Source organism: Choloepus didactylus, chromosome 7 (genome assembly GCF_015220235.1).
Source record: "Choloepus didactylus isolate mChoDid1 chromosome 7, mChoDid1.pri, whole genome shotgun sequence".
Lineage (NCBI taxonomy): Eukaryota > Metazoa > Chordata > Mammalia > Pilosa > Megalonychidae > Choloepus > Choloepus didactylus.
This window is the reverse complement of record NC_051313.1, coordinates 152,272,671-152,291,056: the sequence shown is the minus strand read 5'-3', so window position 1 is coordinate 152,291,056 and position 18,386 is coordinate 152,272,671. Positions and strand designations below refer to the sequence as shown.

Below are 18,386 nucleotides of genomic sequence, written 5' to 3'. Positions count from 1 at the left end.
AAGGTTTTTAATCTCAGGTAAACATTTCACTTTAATCTTATAGTGTTAGTAACACTATAACTATACCTGAGTTGAAAACATTTTCTAAATATGTGTTGGTCTAAATTAATTCTAATGACCAACTTAGCACAGTTTAACATGTCAAACCAAGTCTTGATGCATAGTTTATTTGTAAATAAAGCAAATTCAATTTCATTGTGGATGATTTTTTAATTAACATCCCCAAACAATGCACACATCATGCCATTATTACAGAAAGTAACATAATACCTACTAATCTCTGATGCTAGTTATTTTTCCAAGAATGCAAATCTGAAAAAATTAAAACAATGTTCTTATAATTTATTCCTTGGGGACACAAGTACTATACCCAACTTTAATAAAACAAATTTTAAAAACCCACTTGAACTACAAGGATAAAGTAGTTATCATATAATTACCTGTTTTTTTTTTTTTAATCAAGCTCTATTAGGTCTTTTAAAAAAGAAGTAAACTTTAATTTCTTAAATTTTCACACAACCTTTTTTGGGAAGACAGGGGCATGTATAGCTAACAGTGGTAATTAAACAAGATATTACTTATTTCTGCATCTTATTTTATACTACTTACATATTCTAATCTAACTGGAAATCCTAAAAAAGATTTCCGTTTATCATTAAAAATCAAAAACAAAAAATTTCACAATAGCTTCACTGATTTACTATTTGTTTACCATTTGTGTTTATAAATATATCTATAAATAGATACTAAGACTAGCTTGGGCATTTAGCTAGTTGCATTAATTTCAGCTTAAAAGGTAAAAAATAATATTTAGGATTGTATTTAGTAAACAAGTTGCTATTGTAAATGTACCAATGGTGAAAAATCCAACAAAAATCCCTTTGTGTGGTCCACTAATTATAAGCAAAATTCCAAACATTATTAGCTGTTATCAAAATTACAGTACCACCTAGATCTAATAAAATAGAACAATCTGTTTGAACAGGGAGAGGAGAACTTTCATAGAGTGTTCTCTCTCATATAAATCCTTAATGGACTATAAAGGAGTTTTTAAGTGGTTTTAGATTTGAATTCAATTGCTCAAATACATAACAGGCTTCCAAGAAGAATTTGACCCAGATGACACACAGTCACCCACCGACGGTGTATACTCCCTCCTTACCCTCACGATTGTAAGATAAAAAAATGCTAAATTTCTGCCTCAGAACCAGGGAACTTACTAGGCATACTGATATTAATGGAGCTTATGCACTATAAACATAAACATTAAACCATAAAATGAAAAAGGTTTTGTGTTGCAATTTTGCCCTATAAGAAATAAAAGTGGTCCTCACTTTATTAAATGCCATAGGGACTGTGCCGCCCAGGTGAGGGGACAACAGAATCAAACAGGAAGAAATGGGGGTTTGTACAATAAAATAAACAAGCAAAAATGCAGTGCTGCTTGAGTGCTGGAGATCTGTACCATCAAGTCGTCTGTCTACACAGGTTAAAGGCACCTAGAATTTGCTCCATTTACCTATTCACTTTCCCAGTAAGGGGGCTAATTCTTCCAGAACAGGGGCATTACAGTATGGATGGATATTAGGTTTAAACACAAACGCATTTTATTAATCCTCAGGTTCTCAGAGTCGCCCTCACTGTTTACACCAAGGAAAGCATTCTGCCCATATTGCACCTTCATAGTTTCAACATTAACAGTTTACCAACAACCTAGAGTGACTTTATGTTGCTCTGAGAACATATAAAAATTACATGACGATATAAGAATAAATTTTAAACCTCATAAAATATAAAAGCCTATAATACTTTATAAATCTACTAAGCAAAATACATTATCTTCATAGACCCAACATGGAGTTATGATTTGTATACACTAATATGTGCACAAAAATGTATGTGCAGTATTTAAAGTGAAAATACTTTTTTACAATCTTAGAGTGTAGGTTAATTGATATTATAGTCATATAACTGGCTCAGCAATTTCCTAAAAAAAAATAACTATACAAACAGGAAGGAACTGCTCAGTCTAATTATCAAGCTATCAATCTTTCTGATTCCATGAGTAGCAAATATTATTAGCTTCCCATAGCATTTACACACTAGCACAGGTATATAAGCACTCAATATAAAAACTTTTATATTGAATTGAACTGTACTATCCTAACCAAAATTGTGATTACTCCTGCTGAGTAGCACTGTGGGCTTCTATTTTCCCTATACACTAATTTTATTTTAGGATCATCGATGTGCTAAAATTCCACTTTGCACTATTGTATCTGGGGATCTTCCCAGCTATGCAATCATTACCCATCTGGTATTAATTATAACCAGTTCTCTCCACCACAGGAAAAAAAGATTTCAACTCAAGCCTACTGCACCAAAACTTTGTTTCACTGTAGTAAATGGTGGGAATGACAAAAGAAGTGAAAGTTCAAACATCAGAGTCTTGGTATTAGCTCCCCCTCATATTTCAATGACACTTTCCCCATTGGTCTTCTTAGCTTAGTGTTAGGAAAAGAAAATCAAGTAGCATCAGCTCTGGGCTCTACCCTAATTAATCAGCTCTGCCCCTCACCTACTGGAAGTTGTAGGCAAGGCGCTTGAGGAAATAGGGGGCTGGAGCTGGCTCACCACCAAGATCTCTTCCCCCTCAGAATTCTATGGCTCTAATTAATAAATAACAAAGCGTCCAAAACATCATTTCCTCCTTTATAATATGTCATAACAAGTTAACATTTAAGTGGCAGGAACACAGGCATTTGAATGAGGAAAACATTCTTGCATATAATTTCAAACAGCAGACCTCCTTCGCAGACAGAACCAACAAGGAATGGCCCGGTATTTTACAAGGTAACCTGAGTCATCCATTTCTCTGGACACTCTGCCTCACTTTAGCCTAAATTATGAGCAAACAGCACCTGGGATTAGAGAAGTGGGGAGGCAAAATAGCTAATGTCCATTTCCATTCCCCTTTCCCTACCTCATGCATTTGCTAGCCTGCTCTTTCACCATGAGCTGGGCTGCAATGCCCAGGAGAGGCTCCTCTGAGAAGCTAAGGGCATGAGACCGGTGGACACTTGGAAACAGTGTCACAGTCAAGAGCCAGTGCAAAAGTCCATGGGCAGAAGCATGTTGAGAGGAACCACACCACAAGCAGTAGTCAATGTATGGATGAGAAAACGGAGGCTTAGGAGGCTGGGTGCCCTGCCCCACATCGCACAGTCAGCATGTGACAGGGCCAGGATCAGAACCCAGGGAGAACCCCAAGGCCCAGTGCTGGACCACTGGGCCATGGCATGCTACCTCCCCAGAGATTCTCGATCAGAGGTCTGGGGTGGGCCTGGGATATGGAGTTTAGAATGTGTCCCAAGAATTCTGAATGCACCCCTGAGGTAATAACTCCTGTGTTACCCTATGGTCTCTCGTGAACACATTCCTTCTCTCTGCCCCCAGCACGGTGGAACTGCTCTCCCATAATGTCAGTCACAATGTTTGCATCCGTGTATTTCCTTCTGTGTCTCCCCTACCACATGCTGTGGGCACAGCACCTGGTAAAAGGCACAAGCTGAGCAGATAGGTGGTGTTTACACAACTGGACTTAATGAAGTCTAAAATAGAGCCATGTGGGGTATGGGGCTAGACCCAAACCTATGTTGAATCATAGTCTGACAGATCTCCACTCTGCCTAGTCCCCCAGTATTCTAACAGCAGTAGCTGTGCTCCTGGCCTATTCCTTATTGTCTTACTCTGTTCACCTCAGGCAGACTCCCCAGGATCCAAAACAAATAAATGAATGAGCAAGCACACAGAACAGTCCTTCTCTGCGGTTTTGCTCTGGGTTTAATAGGCCACCTCCTACCCTTGTTACGATTACGCACTACAGGGCCACATTGCTGCAATTCTATTTTGTTCTAAAACTGGGTTAGTCAGGCACTAACCAGATGTTCAACCCCAAGCACCTGCCCTTTACCCACCACAATGCAATTTTCCCAATCTATTTAGTTACCCAGCCCCTCTCCGCTCCATGAAAAGTACCCCAATAGGTTTAGGCTTCCTCGAAATGAACACGAGGGTTAGTTATCAAGCCATAAATTTCAATTCTCAGGACCAGCCAGAAAAAAAGCCATTGGAGATAAAGATTCTTTAACTCAGGGCATTAAATTGCTTGGGCCCTTTCCCAGGGCTAGCGGTTTAATTCCCATGCTTGACATTTCCAACTTCATTCCCTGAACTGGCTTTTCTGTCTCATCTCTCCCCATTTCTAACCTGGCATCAGTCCACTAGACTAGCCACTTGGCTCACAATCAACTCTGCTCCTTCACTAGCTTCTTGAGCTTGAAGTCCCAGCATGAGAACTGCTTAGACTCAGCCCCTTTGGGCTTCTGTGTTCTGAGTCTGCCAAACGGTCCTCATACCACAATTGTAAGAAAGCTCCAGGTCCCCCATCCACTCGGCGGTGCCCTAGTTGACCTCCTGGCCATTCATACAACCCAATGCACCATCCTAGTTATCATCAAACAAAATTAAACAAATAACTTAAAGAGAATTTAAAAGAAAATAATAAAAAATAAAGGGTTTGAAAATGAGTAAAAAGTATGGAGTTATCCAATATAAAAGAAAGTTAAAGAATGACTTAATAATGGTCTTCAAAAACTTAATAATGGTCTCAAACTAAAAAGAGAAGAGTAAGTGGCTTCCTGCCTCCACTAAAGACAGAAGGGAAACAAACAAAAAAAGAACTTAAGAAGAAACTTACACATGTGGGGAAAGAAAGCACTTAAAATGAGGACTTTCTTACATTAAAATTATTACTAGTAGAGATCATTTTTCTCTTGGGTGGCCCTTAAAATAAATTATAGAATACAAAGACCTGAGTTCTAGTCTTGGATTGGCCAGTAACCAGATGTATGACATTGAGCAGGTGACTTCATTTGTAAAAATGAGAATTCATATTAAATCACTTCTAAAGTTCCTTCCAACTCTAACATTCCATGATTGTATAATTTTCATTTCTCTGAAAAAAATCAACGCAATTCCAACATGACATTGGGGGGGAGAAGGCGTAATACTGGACTTGATTCACTATATAAAGGTCTTGTCCAATACTATGACTTCATTAATGACGTAAAATTACCAAAGAAGTTGTAAGAAAAAGTGGAAAAATCGCAAACCGTGACAATAATGAAGGTTGAACAGATAAAAAAATTTAAATACAAAAGTACTGAAAAAGTATCATTTACAAAACTATTTTCAGCAAAAATAAATAAATAAATAAAAGCAGGCTCCAAAACATTTTCTCCAGCAAAATGGGCAGGACTACATGTTGGATAATTTGTTCCTACTTGGGTGATGTCATCATGCTAGGTTTAACTGCTTTTAATAACTAGTACATTTCAGTCATCTCTCACTTTCTCCCACATAAGATCAAATCAGCCTTTCAATGACCTACTTCATGAGTCATAATTTTTCTGTTTATGATTCAGAAAAATGTCTTCAGTCAGTATTTCCCAGACTGCTGTGGGTTTATTCCAAGAACCAATTTCATCTTCATTGGTTTCCTACAGGAAACCAGACCAACTTCCTATTATTTTATTTTCCTTACTTTTAGCATTCCATAGCCCACATCAAATTAACTGGAAGTGAGAGTGATAGAAGACTTTATTCTGCACAAAGAGAAGCCAACACAAACAATGCCCAGTCTAGAAGTCACGGTTTCAAAATTAAACACAAAACATGCTAATATTAGAACCTTCTTTCAATAGAACACCAAACCAAATAATAAGAAGAAATTTATTTGATTTAACCTTATTGCAAGCATTCCACTGTCAGAAAGAATATTTTTTTTTTTGATTAAAAAAAAATCTGTTGTCTGTGAATATAGTAAATCCTACAAAGCTAATTATTATGGAGATGTTAGTTATAAAGAAGAAAATATGTATTCTCCTTCCTAATCACCTAACAACCTGAGAGAAAAAAAGGCAGACAACTGAAACCCAATGTGCAGCACTGTGGAGTGGGCAGGGAATAAAGTGCCCCAGCAAGCTGGAGGGAGAGCAGGCTGTTATCCGTTATCACTCAACTGCCATCATCCCCCTCGCACTTTTTCCATTACTGAGAATCAATCTGTCACTAGATCACAGCATAAACAGTGGTATGGAACACAGGCTTTTAAAGGACACTCTTACAGTGGTTGCAATCAAACTATTTCTCTAAAATACTAAAATGCTAGGAGCACCTAAGAAGTATTTATTCTCACAGACTACACAGACTGCTCAGGAAAAAAAAAATGAATTTCCGAATGTGAAGAACTCTGTTATAAACATACATTGGATTCTCTTTGGATTCTTCACATTCTCATCATTCCTGATTGTGGGCGTACTAGCAAGTAACAGTAATACTTTATTCCACATACAAACGTTGATGCACTAAAGGAAGAAGGCCTAAGAACAGATTGAAGGCAACATATTATATACAGATAAGCCACGAAATCAGAAACATTTGAGCAGTATTTCTCAAAGTAGGGTCCCCAGGCCAGCGTCACCAACCCCTGCACATGTCCTAGAAATGCAAGTAATGAATCAGAAAGTGAAGGGGGGCCCAGCAACCCACAGTGGACACTGAGGTAAACTTTCTCTATTCTCTCTCTGACTTCCACTAGGAAACCTCTAGAAAAGAATGCACCTGATTTACATTTCCCTCATTAACCACTGAACTTCTAAACCCCCATGCTCTAATTCCTTCTATCACATCACTAAAATACTCTTTGTTAAAGTCACAAATGATCTCTATCTTACCTGCCAAAGCCAAAGGCCTTTTCCTGGTCCTCATTTCCCTGACTTATCTGAAGGACCTAGCACTGTTGACATCTCCTTCTTGAAATGGCCCAATTCCTTGACATCCATGACACGAGTCCATTCTCTAGTCTCCCCATCTCCTCTTTTCCTGTCAAAAGTGGTTCCTCATCTCCCTCCCACCCTCTAAAAGCCCTGTTCCCCAAGGTTCCATCTCCGGTCTTCTATCCCTTTCTCAGACAACTCCCAGACCGGAATTTGCATCTCTACAGCCCAAATCTCTCCCAAGCCTAACAACACATTCTAAACTACCAGATGAACTGTTTCACTCGAATGTCCATCCAGTAGAGCCAGTAGACTCTATCCAAAAGTGAACTTCTAATCTCCCCTTTCCCACCCCAAAACAGTCCCTCTTAGAAAAGTCTGTTTCTAGTATTGGTGCTATCAATTATCTGGCCTCTGAACATAAAAACGCAGTGTCCCTGACCACCGCATCTAGTCAGCAGGGTAATCTAACCCTACAAGGTATCCTGTTTAATCCTCCTCTTTCCCATTTCTCAGGATGCTGTCATCTTTATACAACAGCTTCCCAACTCTTCTCCCTAACCTCTAGTCTCCTGGCAGTAAAACTCATCTCTGAATCTTTCTTCCCTGTTCAAACCATTGCAAAGGCTGCCCAAATACAGCCCAACTTCCCACCAGCCATACCTTGCATTTCTCCTCTGTTTGCTTCTGCTCAGCTCATCCAGAACGCTCACACCTTGCAAACATGCACATAATTTTCTCACTTCTGACTCTTGCCCTTATGTTACTACCTCCATCTCAACTATCAGTTCCCCTATGTCTATAAATTTCCTTCAAAACTCAGATCGAGAGTCACCTCCTCCTTGATTCCAACCAGAACCTCCTCATACTGAAGTTCTCTCTTGCCCTCCTCCAAAGACTCAAAAGTATTTGTGCCCACCTCAGGCACTCACCACATCATCACCACCACTACAGTTTAAATCTTCCACAGCACAAGCGGATTTTACATACCTCTGTGACCCTCACTGTACCATGTGTGATACCTTGTTCATTATATGCACTAGACAAATATCTGTTAAAGGATTAAATGACCTACAAACCAAAACTCTGATTTTACTAAGCCCCGTTCCTGTCCATTATCCCTTCTTTAGGAATAGCAAGCAAAATATAATTAAAAAAATCTTTACATACATAGCAACTTACAAAGAATTGAACTTGATCTCTTACGCCTTCTAGACTTACAATATCACTACTCCAGAATGATAATCGAATATTACTAGGTTCACTGCAAATAAGGAAAATATTGAACTACACTTTGGAGAAAAGGAGAAGGCTGGCTCATTTTAATTTTAAATTGACAGAGGAAGCTGTTCTATAAATACATCTTTATAAAATTTCCTGCATCTTCCCAGCATGACAATTCATAGCTTCTAAAGGTGATTATCTACAATCACAAAGAAAACTTCATAATCTAAAAGAAACTGAATAACTGAGCATTCATTCCAAAACATTCTGTTTTGTTTGGAAGACACTCTCATGGCTGTCCAGGAAGGTCAAGAAGCAACCAGATGAATTAAAATTTGTAAGATCGACTGATTGTTGCAACCAGGGAAAATAAAGTCTTCATTCCTGGAATGATAAAGAGAGTTGCTGTGTCTCTACAGGAAAGAAGGAGTAATAATCTCAAAGGCAAAGTAAGCATAAGGTACCCTTTCAAAATGAGAAAATACAATTAAAGCCTGTTAGAAAAACAGCTCTTCTCTAACCTAAAGAACTTTCACAGCCCACATTTTAAACCTTAATATAGAACAGAATCATCATAGATTAAAAACGAGAAAAAACTTTTTCCTGGATGGCACAGGAAAATGAGAAGTATCTTTATTGACTGATATATGCAATCATCCTTCAACGTTAATATTTTAAAGGAAAATGTATTATAATGATTCACAATTCAATTTTTAAATTTAAAATTAATCATAAGACTATGTTTCTCTTTGTATGACATCTGGTTTCATTTGATCTAGCTCATCAATTCTTCCTTAAACTAGCAAAGGTATTTAAAACAGGTATATCTGCCTAAAGTCGGGGATAAGGATTAACAGCAAATCATCTTAAATACTTCCTGAAACATGATTGCTGAATTAGTTCATTAGACAATAAAAAATGCTGATAGATTTTTCTGAACTTTTTTAGCTGTTTAATTAGTGTTACTTGCCTTTATTTCTAAGCTCCACTAACTGTCTTGATTGAATAAGTATCTAAATAGAACTCATATCATCCTTTGCTTTAGATTTCACTCACTCAAGTGAGCAGTAGGACATGACAACAAAAACCTGAATTAAACAGATTCCTAAAACCTTGGCTTCTCAGATTTACTGTGATTTGTTCCAGAATGAAAAACTAAAGAGATTTAGATAAGCAACCAGAGTATCTAAATAAAGGGAAAGCACCTCAACATTAGCTACATCACAGTGAGGAGAAAAGAGAATATAAAGAGCTTTTCTTACAATGATTTCTACCACTCAGAAAAAAAAAGAGTAAATTCACCTAATCTTAACATATTATAGGGACTCAAAAAATATTATTTTCTCAGTCAGTAATATCAACCACTACCAAAAATTCATATCAAGATAGAGGTTCTGTTGAGTTACATCATCCAACATTTTAACAAAATACCTCATTTGCAACATGATTCGGCACAGCAGAAAACACATCCAAGTGCGGCTCAGGAATATAGGATCAAGCGAAAATAAATGAATACTGCTATTTTAATGTTAGCAGTAAGATTTTATTGTATTGTTCAATAAATAGTCAATACATTTTAAATTTTATTAGTATTTCTATCAGGATGCATTACTATCCAAACTAATACTGATGATTAAACTTAAGGATGAAGATCAGTGTATAGTATTGTGTCAAAAAGTAGCAGAAAATGGTAAAATACAGAACACCTCAGAAGTTCAGCCAGGCAAAATGAGATAATGAAAATGGCTTACTTTGACATGGCTCTGGGCTCCAAGGTTGTAGATCTCTGTAGGTTTTACTTCATTAATTATCTTCACAAGGCAGGTACTATCAGTGAGATCACCATAGTGCAACTTCATGTCTTCAGATTAAAAAACATACCGTTAGATAGACAAAAACAACATAAGCCCCATTTGTTAAAATATCAACATTTAAATGAATCTTTTGAAAGTCTGAAAATCAGGGTCAAAACGGAAATGCTCTATTTGATAGTCCTGGAGCAACGGAATATAACTGTCATCCTTAAAGAACCTAAACAGTAGAAAGAAATTTATATATGCTGCCAATGTCTATAAAGGATTTGTAGTGGTAAGCTCAGATAAACTTCTAAAAAAATCGTATCATTATGACAGATGTTATACAACTGTTTTAAACTCCCAGGTAATTGTAAGGTGTGTACATGAGAGTGAGCTTAAGAATTCAGACAAAGAAAATCTTGTAATAATGTGCATACCGTCTAAAGAAATCTTTAACAAAGTGAAGATAGCTCTGTATTTGTTCAGATGCTTTTATCTAGCAATTTTTAAGTTCTTTATAGATATCAATACTTAAGCTTCCATGAAATGACTGATATAGAGATAAAGTTGACTAAAGAACAGTTAATCTATTCCAAACCCTAAATCTAAGCAGATACTCACGCTGACTTCATTAATATAAGAATTTAACACACATAGATGGATGACTTGCTAACAATCTTTTAATTATTTTACAAAATGTTGATCTATTTCTAGATCCACTAGCAGTACTATTCTGCACTTCGCACAAAAACTAAATAATTTTCAAGGAGGATAAACTTACTAATTTAAATTATTAAGGTGTAAAGCCTTTTCTGTGGACTAGATCAACTTCCTGATGATATCACCACCTGTACACATAACCCAAATGTTCAAATATTCAGAGGCTCTGAGGAAAATGCAAAATCACTTATGATATATGAGCTGACTTGCTAAACTGGAAAAACTGAAAGAGTACCTCAGAGTGAACTTGGAGTTAAAAACCCTGTGTGCTCGTCCCAGCTCTGCCTTTTCCTAGGTGTGTGACCTTGATAATGTCACAGCCTCTCTCTGCCTCCATTTCCTCTTCTGTAAAATTGTCCCCTAATAATCTCAGGGGTTGCTGTAAGGATCAAATTAGAAGACACTGAAACTGTGCTATGTAAACTGCACATGTACATAAAGGCAATTTTATTAACAAAAATAAAAAACAACTGCAAATATTGACAAGGATCTGTAAAGCAATTTAAATGTAGTTTTTATTGCCATCTGTTTTTTGACCTGAATCTACAAATTATTTTAAAAACTCATTAAGCATACAAAAATTGTTTCACTTGATTAAATTAGACCAAATGGAAAAAAGCAGAGGAGTGTTCTATCAATACGAAACTGATCTTACTTGAAGAAATAGGGACACCTGGAGAAGGCTGATCAAAGGTATTTCTTCTCTTGCTAACTCTGAGCAGAATCCCCTAACCAATATTCTTATGAGAGTCCTAACCAAGATGACACCAGAGCCTAAGGACATCCAGCAATGAAGGGTTTTCAAAGCATGCAGACAATACTGAATACAAGATAACTCATGGGTAAATAATTGTGGCCTGATGGGCTTTGAAAAGAAGGACATTTGAAAATACCTTATAATAATATAGGGAGTTATAGAAAGAGATTTTACAAAAAGAAAATCACTTACTTCCTTCAATATGAGCCTGGGGATTCTTATACAGATGTTCAATTCGACCTGTATTGAATGAACTGGATCGCCGTACAATTCCATGGACCTGGATTTTTACAGTACGGAAAGATAAAAGTAAATTGTAAGTGTGCAAAGAGAACTAACAAGCAACTCAGGAGTTCTTTTGCTAATGTGTAGCTTTATGAAAAAATATAAAAATATTCTCTATTTATTAGGGGAAAAACATGTTTTATTTATTAGAAATAGTTCCACTGCTTAATTTCTAGTCTCCCCAACCACTGCCCATCAGTCACCCACCCTCTACTTCCATCTTTCTCCTTACTGTATTTACTCCCAATAACAACAAAAGTAATTAGACTATTTTCCCTCAGAATCAATGCTTGGTTATAGATACTCAAATGTCTCCTTTTCCAAACACACACATTTACAGCCCTACTGCTGACAAAAGTCTCTTTTCAATTTAAAACTGAAGACAGACCACGTGAAGTCTGTGTTGCCCATTTAACCCTCAGCTTAAGGGGGCCCTGATGCCACCACATCTTTCCCAGTGTTCTCAGAACTGTTGCCTCTTATATTTATGATACGTATTTCTGGGTCCACAGATATAATTAGAGAGCAGTTGCTATTATGCAGCTGTGTCGAAAAGTCAGAAAATCAAATAGCATAGGTTAGGGACAAGATTCATGTATTATTGAGTGAGAAAACTCAAACGAAAAAAAATTTTTAAATATTTATCTTTGATTGAACCATGATAAGTGTGAGGGAAAAAAAAAAGTAGTTGGAACAAGAATGCATACCTGCCTGATATTGAAGAAAAGAGTATTTGTGTCTGATACATAAGAGATATTGTGCAAGACCTGATCCCACTTCCTTCTGTCTGGAGATTGCTCCCATGTGTTGCCAATGTTAACACCAGCTCAAGTGCCAAGTTGCCGAAGCTCCAGTTCTACTGGTAGCAGTTTTAATCTTTAATTTATTTTAGAAGTGTTCCTTCTAATGTTGAGTAAGTTCATTTGTAGCTGAATATGCTTCTACATTTTTATTCAATCATTTCCCATCTATTTCAAAACAAAATTAATCCTTGGCATGACTCAAATATTCCACATGTAGTGGGGAGGGAATGATGAAGGCCTAAGACTTTCTTTTAAACAAAAACGTCGCTGTCATTTTATATGGCATACGTGAGAAATTGACTTATGCAAAGAATACAACACACCCACAATTAAACTACAATTTATAATTCCGCTGGTTAGTTGCTTTAGCCAAAGAGAAAAACATGCATTAGAGTATTTTCCAAAAGAACTAAACCCAAGAAAATGTAGTAAATGTGAAAATATTTTAAGAAGGGAATATCACAAACTTTGTTGACATTTTAGGAGTCAAATATTAAAATCGAAGAAACATGAAATCAAGATTTGGCTATAATTATTTCTCAATTTAGGGAAAAAATAACATATTAATCTTAAGACTTATTCTACTTCATGGACTCTGATTTTCAAGTTATTACTTAATTGTAAAGTTGAATTGCTCTACAAACTTAATAAATTTTGTTTAATAAAAAGCAAGTTCACATTTGTACTTATATTTAACAAAATTGGTATTTATCACCGAAATTATTTCTGAAATACAGATTTCTCAGATTTAAGTAGAGTTTTGTTTCATTGGAGAGAGAAGGATTTCTGTTTTAAAAACAGATAAGTTAACTTTGGCAACAAAAAAATAATAAAATAGTAATAATATGATTTGAGCTATCCACTCTTGATTGCTGGATTTTGGGTAAGTCACATATTCTAACAGCCCAAAGCATAGAGAAATGCCACATACATATTGCATATAAATATAAAAAGCTCTGATAAAAAAAAAATGTTCTTGATGGATTCAGCTTGAAAAGCAGATGACTACTCAAAGTTACAGCACATAAGTGACACAGGGCTTTACTGTCATACTAATAACCAAAAGCATTAAGCACTAGCTGTTTTTGGTTAATACAAACAGAGTATTAGCATAAGAACTAGTGAAAGCTGCGTCTGTCTGGTTCAGAGACAGGTGAAATACAAACTTGTATGCAAACTGGATAATCAGGTTAAGAATTTGAAATTAGTGGCTTTCTCTCTGCAGAAGGGATGTATGTAGGGTTTTTTGTTTGTTTTTATAAGGATTTTGGGAGGAAAGGAGATGAGGAGTTAAGAAACCAAACTGAAAAGATAAATGAGCTGAATGTGACTTTATACAAACTCAATCAAAATCTTTATTGGATTACAGCAGCTCAAAACAAAATACAGTCCTGAAAAACTGAGTTGAAATAAATGGAAGAGTGTGTTTTGACAAATAAATTTCACATCCCACTTAACCTGGTAATGAAAAGGAAAATTTCAAGTTCTTTCAATCTCAGAACAATGTCAGGTTTGACTTCAAATCCTAGAGTCAGATTAAGTAATATAACAGAGAAATGCTTTATTATTTATTTAGTTCAGTCAAGACAATGGAAAATCATTATCACTGGATTTAAATACTTCAGTGTCTGGATTTTTCCTGGAGGCAAAGATGCCTCCCAGGGATTTTGAACGTCATGTGCTTTTTGAAAAGCACAGATTATTTAGGTAATATCAACAGGTAATATTACATTGAGATGACCATGTGCCAGCCACTGGTCTTCATATACATATTAAATCATTTAATCTTCCCAATAGCCTTACTCACATGATTCTTTTCCAGAAGAGGAAACTGCCTGAGATCATGTGGCTAGTATCTGGTGATGGTAAGGGGTGGACTGCCACACTCCTATTGACAAGTCAGTATAGTTCAAAATGAAACCCATAAAAAAAAGTTGTTTTTTTTTTTTTTTTAAGTTGAAGCACCAAGGCTTCGTAATATCCAAGTACTCAGAAAAAAAAAAAAAAAGTAAGAAAAGAAAAGACATCCATAGCCTTCAAGGAGTCTCGAAAATCAAGAAAGGAAGCATAGGAACTCCATGTGCTAACAAGTCATCTCTCAGAGATAACAATTTGACAATCCTTATATTCCATTTATTTTCCAGTTCTCCTAACACTCCACACTAAAGGAGGTGGTTGTAGTTTCTGGAAGCGAAGGGAAGCTCATAATTCACCCGTTCTTTTATTTCAAAATATGTTGCTGGCCTATCTGCTAACAATGGTGCTAGCACTGCACTTAAAACTAGAATATGCTTCCATAAAAAGTTTCATTTCTGTTGGTTTTCCTTTGATCCTTATGATGAAAAGGCATGCCCACACACCTAGGATCCTAGGCAATAAAATATGCCTGCCTTTTGGCAATACTAATTCATGAATCAGACTAAGGCACCCCCTACAAAATCTGGGCCCACTGACTCATCAGCATCACTGTGCCACTCCTCTATCAATAAACCCCACAGATACCACCTACCTTCAGTGTGTTCCATGGATGGTGTCACCTTAACCTTCACTACAACCCTGTGTGATAAGTCCGTGTATTAATCCCTGTTTTATAGAGGAAATCAAATCCTACGGAGGTTAAGTCACTTCCTCAAGGTGGCACGGCTTGAAAATGGCAGGAGGAGGGTTAGGACACAGGCAATCTATCCCAGGGTCCACATGCTTTTCTCTTTTTTCCACAGTCACACTGTGCTGCCTCCTGGCCAGCTGGACCACCTTTTCATCTCCCTTGCACCAAGCTGGCTGACAGGCCTGATAAATCAGCCTCAGCTTTAGGGATCTAAACGTGTGTGACGTCATACAAGGTAGTTAACCATAACTGGTCAATCTGTTAATGTGTACTATTCCTTTTCAAGTCGTATTCAAATTTTTATTTTTGCATTGAGTTAGCTAAGCTTTTTATGTTTTACTTTTTGACTAGAGAAAAAGCAAAGCAGTATATCTAAGTGCTCTGTGCTAATCCTACATACAGGATGTGTTTCTGCCTATGTCACCCACCATCACTACCTCCCCCTCAACTTGGTGCTCTTCCTCCTGTTTTTCTACAGTTGACTGTTGCTTATCCAGACACCTGAGGCTTCCCATTTTCATGATCAAAGGCTAACCAGAACTTGCCTTGGCCAATCAAGGTGAGCCTCTCTCTCTTCCAGGAGGAATTCAGTCCCACCCCAGAATCAAGCCTATTCATAGCATTTTCAGCTCTTCTTCACAGTGTCTATTTGTTCCTGGCTTGCACTTTGCTACCTGAAATATAGTTTCCAGTTGTTTTTGAGCCTGGTGACAGTCCCTACACAAAGACCAGATTCAAAATAACTGGAGAGCTCAGAGCAGCAGCATCTTAAGGCACCCTGTTCATCTTCACCTTACAATTAAACCAATCACTGATCTCATTTGAAACTTTAGTAGCCATGGTTCTCAAAGTGTAGGGGCCCAGAAAATAGCAGCAGCCACACCTGGGAACTTAGAAAAGCCAATTTCTCAAGTTCTACCTGAGAGCTACCGAAACAGCAATCCTCTGGGTGATTCTGATGTACAGACTCAACCAGGTTGAGAACCACTGAGTTAGAAATCTCTCCTCATCCAAAATTGCTGATGTTGACCCTCTAGATTCATCTGTTCCCATCTCGTTCCACTGCATGTAATTTGCTAACCCTGATCTTGAGCAACCAGGGACAGCTCACTGATAATTCTGTAAATTTTCCAATGCAGCCCCTCTGTAAAGTCACTCCACATTTATTTTGATCTAAGCACAAAAAGAGCCTGTACCAATATCAGATCCCTCTTAATAGTTTATCCTCCACATATATCAATCTCTTAAAACTGAGGCCAGCAGTATATTAAAATTGAATATTGTACAAACATCCTTTCATTTTGTACTATGTATGACCTACTCTACCACTTCTCTGCTCTGCAGAATATCATCTCAATTATCATAGGAATCAATGTATATGAGTATATGTAATATATATATGTACTTTAAGTACATTTGTCTTATTTTGATATTTTTGCAAGATGTAGAACTAGCTATTAGAAAAGGGTATATAAGAGCTAAACATGTCTGCTATTATTTTTTAAAGTCTAAAAGTCATGGCTCTTAGAAAAGATGATTTACAGTGAAAAAATTGATTTCCTTTTCTTCAACTCTATTTGACATTTAGATGCAAAATTCATTGCTGCTGTTTTTCCATTTGCCCCAAAGGCACATTTTTGACAATGTACCTGCAATTGGAATACTTATAAACAAATAAACTAAAATTATTAATATAAATATTCACAAGACAGATCAGAGTACATGGGTGACTGTGTAGGTTTTTATTCTCGTGTATAGGATGAATTTATATACATGCATGTATCTTAAAATAGTTCTTAAAAAAAAGATAAGATGTATACACCAAGCTACACCAAATTTGATAGCTAAAACCTTTGCTTCTTTCAAGGAAAGGTGAAAATGTTTGATAATAAGAAAAAGACAACAACAACTATAGCAAACTTCAAGTTTAAGCTTCCATAAAATATATGGCTGCCTATTAGAAGGCAAAAACCTCTAGGTTTAAATTTTTCATTCAAGCTTGCCAAAGATCAGCTTGGTTTTTATTGCTCTGCACAATTTCCGAATTAAGCAACTTCACTGTGACTAGGATTTTTCACGTAACACCTTACGTCATAAATTAACCCTAATAATTTTATAGCAGTAGCTGACATTGGTTACTGCTTTATCTGAGAAAGCGGGAATCGTGCAAAGCAGTGGAACCCCAAGGAACAGGGGAAGCCACCAGCGCTTACCAGGAGATAATAGCACAATGAGCTGGCATGGTGACAAGCCAAGAGGCACATTCTTCCCTGATTTTGATTTGTTATCAGAGTCTCAGTGGAAAACACACACTGGTGGACAGCAGTAGAGGAAGCACAAGGCCGCTGCGTCTGAGAGATTCCATGGCCTGCACTGGCTCAGGGAACTACTCACCTCATAGCCTTTCTCCAACAGGAACTCAGCCAAGTATGAACCATCCTGGAAAGAGAAGGAAGATGGAAAATGTCAGGCTCCTCGTGGCTAGTAGAGAAGGTGTCATAGAGTAAGCATTTTGAGAAAAGCATTTATAGGCTAGATGAACTTAAACCAAAGATCATCTCAGCCAACATAAAAATAATGATGATAAGTCTCACTATTCACAAAGAATTTTCATAGACATTACTTCATCTGAGCTCCACACAAGCCCAATAAAGAGCTGTGTTATCATATTCACAGAAGAAGAAAATGAATCCAGGGAAGTAAGGTAGGGCAACAGAAAGAACATGAAGCATCAGAATCAGACAAATTTGGGTTTAGGCTTTGCCACTTATTAGTTGTGTGAAATCTGCAAAATATACAACAAAGCAGAGACCTAGGTGTTATGGGAACATAAAACTGGAAATCTTACTAATTCCAGGGACTTATAAAACTGAATCACCAAGGAAGGGATGAGATGGGGATCATGGGGAGAGGGCAGGGCAAGTGTGAAGCATATGGGCTCCACAGAGAACAGTCCACAGGTAGAGTGGGGAGGGCAAAGGGAGAGGGGTGGAGGTGAGTCTGAAGAGGATTTCCAGGCAAGAGCAAGGCTTTCCCTTAACCAAGGGTACTGATTGGAAAGTCACTAAAGATTTAAAAGATTTTAATGGGGGAAGGGGGAGCAGGGATTGTATTATCACTGAGGGTATGTGCACATAAGTACACAACATTTGATTACAAAAACAGGAGGGTGTATATTTTTTATAAAAAGATAAGTACTTTGTGTGCATTAATCTTAAATCATGGAGTTAAAAGCCCTATATCCAGATGAAGGTGTGACTAAACAGAGAGATTCTCAACTGGTTTTTAAGAACTCTTTTAAAAATTTCTGGGAATGCATGTCTATTTAAATTAAAGTATCTCGTGCCACTTTAG

The 18,386-nt window shown here is 37.0% G+C and overlaps 1 protein-coding gene across 1 annotated transcript in view; it reads right to left on the bottom strand.

The window, feature by feature from the left end:
• Positions 1-18,386, bottom strand: part of GMDS (GDP-mannose 4,6-dehydratase) — a 646,510-nt gene that overhangs the window by 492,341 nt on the left and 135,783 nt on the right. Inside the window, exons 2-4 of the mRNA XM_037844924.1 lie at positions 17,427-17,471; positions 11,529-11,616; positions 9,815-9,924 (exon numbers count right to left, since the gene is read on the bottom strand). Of these exons, the coding sequence (XP_037700852.1) occupies positions 9,815-9,924; positions 11,529-11,616; positions 17,427-17,471 (243 nt within the window). The remainder of the gene's footprint in view (positions 1-9,814; positions 9,925-11,528; positions 11,617-17,426; positions 17,472-18,386) is intronic.